General features: G+C 55.7%; 1 protein-coding gene across 1 annotated transcript; it reads right to left on the bottom strand.

Annotated features, from left to right (window-relative positions):
- Positions 1-1,239: 1,239 nt before the first annotated feature.
- LOC128933807 (nucleoside diphosphate kinase 3-like) lies at positions 1,240-5,628 on the bottom strand. The gene is made up of 5 exons (XM_054270909.1): positions 5,520-5,628; positions 4,961-5,091; positions 4,477-4,578; positions 3,488-3,600; positions 1,240-2,198 (listed from the first exon to the last, which is right to left on the bottom strand). Exons 1-5 carry the CDS (start codon positions 5,626-5,628, stop codon positions 2,081-2,083), a joined length of 573 nt encoding a protein of 190 aa, XP_054126884.1. The 3' UTR covers positions 1,240-2,080.
- Between the last annotated feature and the right edge of the window lie 1,019 nt (positions 5,629-6,647).

Below are 6,647 nucleotides of genomic sequence, written 5' to 3' on the forward strand. Positions count from 1 at the left end.
ACACCCAACCCTCCCCTCCACACTCCTGCCCAGGCTATTTCTGACAAGCACCTGCAGCCTCCTGCCTTCAAGGGCCCCAAGAGGAACAACAGACAGCTTCTACATTTATTGTTACAGTTTAACACAGTCTTGGACAGAGGAGAAGCAGCAGAAACCAACATGCAAAGCAATTAAAAGTCCCCAGGGGCTCGAGGAACAGCAGGCACAGCTCAGCTCCTGGCAGGGTCTGTGGGGGCCCTTTCCCTGCAGCTGCTGCCCTATCGTGCCCCAGAGCAGGACAAGATCATGGCAGACACCAAACCTACACACACAGAGAGGAGAGGACGGGCTGGGATTGTGTCTCAGTGAGTCAGGTCTGTATCTGACTGGAGTTCAGTGCACTTTGAACCAGGAGGCATCCTCAGTCTTGTCTGTGCAGACAGGGAGAAGAGGGATCCTTCAGGAGGAGGCACTGGCAGGAGATGAAGCTCAGCTATTTGGGCAGAGTTTTCCTGTGCCAGAGCCGGCAGCTCTTGGTACCAGCAGCTCTTCTCAATGCATCTGTTAAACAACAAACATGGCCTTCCTCCCACCTCAGTCTTCACCAGTGCCTTCTCCTGCAGCCAGACTCCAGGTTCAGCCAAGTGGACAAGTTGCAGGAGCAAATGGGATCTGTCAGGTATTTAGAGCTGGACACAGTGCTTGGAGAAGGCCCCAAGGCAGGAGGAGCCTTGGCTGAGGCAGCTGGACAGCCCCACTCACTGGGGGACACCTCCCACCCCTGCCCTGCTCAGCCCCACACCTGGGGCCAGCACAGAGCAGGGCTGGGGGTGACCTCACTCTGCTTCCCCAGAGCTGCCCCCATTCCCCAGCACCTACAAAGCTGAGCACCCAGAGGGACAGGCTTGCAGGGCACAGGTCAAGCTCATCCTGCACACAGGAGAGCCCTGGGATCTTGTTCCCTTGGTTTAACAGTGTCCCTGTTCCATGGCAGGGGTCCATGTCACTGTCCCTGTCCTTGTGCTGTGGTGAGGCTGCACAGGGAGCTCAGGCACAGCTCTGAGGAGCTGGGTGGCCCAGGGACAGCTCACAGGTGGTGTCCAGCCCGTTACAAACTGGTTTCCAGATACCCTCGCAGCAGGAAAGCTCCTCTACAAACTCTCAGGGGGACAAGGAAGATGTTGGCACTTGACAGAGCTCAGTGCCAGGACTGCACAGACTGTGCACAAGAGAGAGTTGAATACTCCCCTAAATCTGAGCCCCAGATCCACAAACCCTTCCCTGCCCCCTCTCCCCCTTCTGTTCCTGTGGCTGCTGCCTCACATCAGTGACCAGGGAGGGACAGGCTGGTGTCAGGCTGGGTCAGGGCCATGCAGGGTCAGGCTGTTTCTGTGTCTTTCTGGCCCCAGAGAACCAGAGCAGACCTGAAGGAGCTGCTTCCCACTCACAGCCACAGCCCAGGAAGCAGAGCCTGAGGAATTGTGTGTTTAGCAGCATTTGGAGAATCTTCCTTCCATGGACTCACTCATCACATCAGAAACTGGGTGAGCTCTGCCAGCCCAGCACCCAGGGCTCCCACCAAGGGAGAGAGAACTGTCCCATCCTTCATTCCTTGTCTTGGAATGAACTCCAAACTGAGAATTTGCTCCCTTATCCGACATCAGCCTGATTTTTTAAGAGCCTTTGGTGAAAAGCCTTCTAGAAAAGCAGGTAAATTGTCAAGCCCATCACCTTGTGACCAGCACCTCTCCCAGCAGCAAGGAAAACACATTCTCCTGCTCCAGGCAGGGATGAGAACACCCAGGAATGAGCCAAGAGCCCAAGTTTTGCTACAATTAATCAGCTTGAGCTACTTGGGATTTAAGATGCTGCAGCAAACAGAGCAACAACACCAACTACTTACTAGAGCAGAGAGAGAAAAAAAACAAAGAGCTGCCCTTGGCAGGAGATGGAGCAGAGTTCCACACACAGCCCAGCTCCCAGCATCCACAGGCAGAAGAGGAATCCCACAGAGGATCTGCAGCCAGCCCAGCAGCTGCCAGGAGATGGATGGAAATGTGCTGTGTCCCAGCAGGAGGATGAGCTGCCCTGGGCCTGCTGCTCACTCGTAGATCCAGTGTGCAGCCGTGTCCTCCCAGCACGGCAGCTCCTCGGGCCGGAACCACAGCGAGATCTCCTGCTGGGCGCTCTCCACTGAGTCACTGCCATGGATCACGTTCCTGTGGGTGAGGAGAAAGCTCTCACGAAGCTGGGAAAGGTGGGAGAGGGATGCTGCAGCCTGCAAAATTCCCCCTTGACCAATTTCATTCAAGTGATGGAGCCAGTCCTGTCCCACAATGTTGGGGAAGATGAGACATGAAAGCTTTATAAATATGATTGCCTGGCAAAATATTTTGAGAATATGGAAACTATAAGTGAGATTGAAATGAAAGCAAGCTTTGAGATCTCTTACTGAACAACAGGAAACCAATGGTGTGGCTGGCTGAAGGTAATCTCTTTTTGATGGAACAACACCCTCTGCTTGCAGGCAGGTCTAAGGGTTGCAGCAGACCTTACTGGCTTGGCAGAAGGGGTTTAAAGAGGAGTTTTTAGAGTTTAAAATGTAACACAGTGTGGTGATGTAATGATTCTTATAGGCTGTATGGAAATGCTATAGGATTTGTATCTTGTACTAGATTGGTTAGTGAGAATCAGAATATTCAACACAGAAAAAGATTTATTGTATTGTAATGGAAACCTCACTCTCTTACCCTCTCATCCTCTCTCCCCCTCTCTTCTCTCAGCCTGCTCTGAGCTGTGGCTGCAGCTCCCAGCAGGGCCCTGCCCCCAGGCCCTTTGCAATAAACCCCAAGTTCCTGACCTGGCTGCAGAGATCTCTGTCTCCGTCCCAACCATCCTACTCCCCGACACTCCTACACCACAATATCCCTTCCTATCCCACACCACTCATCCTTCCAGCAGTGCCAGTTCCCAACACTCCCCCCTCCTATGCTGAGGAGCCTTTTATTTGCTACAGGAGGAGCTGCAAGTAGCTGTAGCTCTGGGACATGCTTTTTTTATGTCAGGGATTCCAGATTTTCCCCCTTCCATCAAAGCAGGTTTGGTGTCAGACACCAGGAAACAGATCTAAGGCAGGATGGTTCAGTAAGAGCTGTGTGTGCCACGAGCCAGGCTGGGGCCACCCAAGGTCACCAGCCATGGATATTCACCTGCTCCCATGAAAGGACTGAGTGGGAGCCTCCCTTCCTCTTCACAACCTGACAGTCCTGATTAGCAGAGGAAAACAGGCAAAGCCCACCTGCTTTCAACAGGGGATGCAGAAGGAAGGAAAGACACAACCCAGGCTCTTCCTCCTATTAAAGCCAACCCTGGCAAGCAGAGCTCAGCTCTGGTCTGAGCATAAAACTTCTGCTCTGGGAATGCAGACTCATTCCTGGCAAGCTTAGCACAGGAATGCCTGGACAGGATGCCCTGAAACACTGAGGGAAGAAAATGCCACAGCTCTCACTTGCCAACTTCAACACAGAAGTCTCCTCGGATGGTGCCAGGCCTGGACTCAGCTGGGTTGGTCTCCCCGATCATGGAGCGAACGGTTTTCACCACATCCAGGCCCTGCCAGACCTAAGGGAGAGCAAAAGCAGCATCAGCTTCCACAGGTCACAGCTGCCCTCTGAACTCCCCACCCTGGTGACAGACAGCAAAGGATGTCTCCACATTATTCTTCCAAAGTTGATTTTGGAAAGTAATCCAAATTGTCTGTGGATTTCTCCCCATCCCTGGAGGCACCCAAGGCCAGGCTGGATAGGGCTTGGAGCAACCTTGGTCTAATGGAAGGTGCTGCCCCTGCCATGGCAGGGGGTGGAACAAGACTTTTAAAATTCCTTCCAACCCAAACCATTCTATGATTTAATTTTCAACAGAAAACATCCCTGCAGTTCAGAACAGCTTCAAGAGACCCTCTGAGTGGGGATATTGAGACAGAGTAAAAACTCTCCAGAGTAGAAATCCATTTTGATTTAGGTGAAATCTTTGAGTCTACAGTTAGAAAACACAGCTATGTAGCCTGACTGCAAAGCCTAGGCTCAGAGAAACTGCTCCAGTGAAGGACAGAGATAAGGGGGGGAGACAGAGAGTGATAAAGAGAGACTGCTGTGAGAACAGCTCAACCTGGCCTAGGAATTCTTTCTGATAAAGAAGAACTAGCAGCAAATGTCACTCAAAATTCATAAAAATGAGTATGTGTGAACCAATTGTGAAATTATACATATATGTATTTGAGAGGGGGATAAAAAGGGACCTGAAGTTCCCAGAGGTGTGCATGTCTTTTAAGGAGAGTAATCTCCACATGCATCCAGCACTGTAATAAACATACTGGCTTTACAGCTTTCACAAAGTTGTGGAGTTTTTGGTTATCTCTGCAAAACAATATCACCTTAGTTCCACTGTGGCAGCAGGCACACGCCTGGCAGTGTGTCCCTGTCCCTTGGCAGCACTCACCATGGCCACGATGGGCCCGGAGCTCATGTACTTCACCAGGCGGCCGTAGAAGGGCCGGTCCCGCAGGGCGCTGTAGTGTTCCTTCAGCAGCTCCTCCGAGGCCTGCACAGAGCACACAGCTCAGTCTGCTCCCTCAGGGGCACCCGGGCAAGGGCTGCACCTCAGGGATGCAGGAAATCAACAGAATGAAGCTCTTGCACAGATGCCCAATTCCAGGAGTGAAACAGCAGGAGCCTGACACAGACAGGCATTTCCAGCTGCTGGATTACAGTGCCAGCCTGGAGTATGGGCACAGACAAGGGCAGACATGCTCCCCACAGCTGGAATCACCCTCCCAGGGCCAGCTCTCCTCTGAGCTGCGAGGATTTGGTGCTGGAGTGACACCAGACAGAACCCCAGCAGTCACCAGCACAGCCGAGGCTTGGGGGGCCCGAGGGGCTCCTCCACTCCAGGGACCCCCAGGCTGGCTGGGCCCGGCCCTCACCTGCAGCAGCTTCATCCCCACCAGCTGCAGCCCCTTCCTCTCGAAGCGCCGGATGATCTCCCCCACCAGGCGCCGCTGCACCCCGTCCGGTTTGATGGCCACGAAGGTTCGTTCATGGACCCCGCCGAGGGCTGCAGGGACAGGGCAGAGCTCTGAGGGGGAAGGGGACGTCTGCGGGCCCTCAGCCAAGTGGGCACAGGGGGGGTGGCAGGGCCTCAGCCGAGGAGACACAGAGGTTCCCGGGGGGCACAGGGGGTGCCAGGCACAGGGGGTTCCCAGGGGGCACAGGACACAGAGGGTTCCCGGGGGGCACAGAAGGTTCCCAGGGGGCACAGGACATAGGGGGTTCCCAGGGGGCACAGGGTGTTCCCAGGTTCCCTCAGGGGAGGGCAGGGCAGGGCGGTGCTGGCCGCAGAGGGCACAGGGACAGCGGGGCCTGGCCTGAGCCTTCAGCCGCGGAGTCTCTCCCGGGGAAGGGAGGTCCCTGGCCCTCAGGCACAAGGGGAGTGGGGGTCCCTGCTCCTCAGACCCCGGCCGCGGGTCCCGTTCCGTTCCGTACCATTGTGGAAGAGGCCGGCGAAGAGCCCCAGCACCAGGCAGATCATGGCGGCGCTGCTCTTAAAGGGGCCGCGCTCCCCCCTCGCTGTCACCGCCCCCCGCGGAACCATCGAGCCGCGGGCGCGGAGCGGCGGGGCCGAGACACGGGGACACCGGGAACGGCCCGTTCCCATGGCAACAGGCGGGGCCTGGTGCCGCCGGGGCCCGGTGCAGGCCCGGGGAGACACACCGGGCTCCACCGGGGCGAGATGTCCCGGCTGCGGCCTCCCTGCTGCCGCCTCTGAGCTCCCCTGTGCCGCTGCCACAGCGTCCCGGGTGTTTATGAGACTTTTGCCTCCGCTGTCTCTGTCGTTGCGGTCGTTACTGCACACTATAGACCAGGCCGGTGTGGCGCGGCTGCTGTGGTACTGAGCAGCCCCTCTGGCCCGGGCAGGGAGCTCAGGAAGAGGAGCTGTGAATTCCCCAGGGCCATGCACTGATTCCATGTTCCATTTGCCAGACCCGGCTGTCAGTGCCCTCTCGGCCTGAGGGCTCGTTAGCACTGCACTCCAGGGCTCCATTTCCTGTGCTCAGGAACTCCCCTCTTGGTTCAGCTCCCTCCAAAATCAGCCTCTGGAAACACCAGCACATGAAATACCTGCACCAGGTGCCCTGTGGAGGGCTGGCTTTGCTCCCAGAGCTGCTCGTGTGCCTCATGGAGTGCTGGCTCTCCTTCCATCCTGCTTCTTGTGTTCAGAGACACTGTTCTGCTCCCTCTCCTCTGTTCAGCTCTCTCTGGGACAAGCAGGGATCTGTCTCCAAACAGCAGGGACCCAGCTGCTTTATCCAACATCGTCTTGAGTAAATCATTCCCACGTTTGTACCAATCAATAATTAGTGGTTGTATCTTGGAGGTCCAGAGCATGGCTGTGCCTGAGGAAAGCTTGACCCCTTTGCTCCAGTACGGTTGTTATTCTGCCCGTGGAAAAGCCTTTGTAGGATAAACTCTGTCCCTTGTGGAGCCGTGGGCACTGCTTGGGAGGCACAGGCGGTGCCAGAGCTATTCCCAGGGCTGTTCCCGGGGCTGTTCCCAGAGCTGAATTCAGAGGCTGTTCTGTTCCCAAAGGCCGTTCCCAGAGGCTGTTCTATT

The sequence above is a fragment of the Melozone crissalis genome, unplaced genomic scaffold (genome assembly GCF_028551555.1).
Source record: "Melozone crissalis strain CALT ecotype California unplaced genomic scaffold, PUWL_Pcris_2 ptg000012l_1, whole genome shotgun sequence".
In the NCBI taxonomy this organism is placed as follows: Eukaryota; Metazoa; Chordata; class Aves; order Passeriformes; family Passerellidae; genus Melozone; species Melozone crissalis.

Coding starts and splice junctions, on each gene's coding strand:
- LOC128933807 (XM_054270909.1), bottom strand. CDS start 5,628: ATGGTTCCGCGGGGGGCGGTGACAGCGAGGGGGGAGCGCGGCCCCTTT. Junction 4,579..4,960: donor TGGGGATGAAGCTGCTGCAG/GTGAGGGCCGGG, acceptor TGCTCTGTGCAG/GCCTCGGAGGAGCTGCTGAA. Junction 3,601..4,476: donor CCGGGCCCATCGTGGCCATG/GTGAGTGCTGCC, acceptor GCTCTCCCTTAG/GTCTGGCAGGGCCTGGATGT.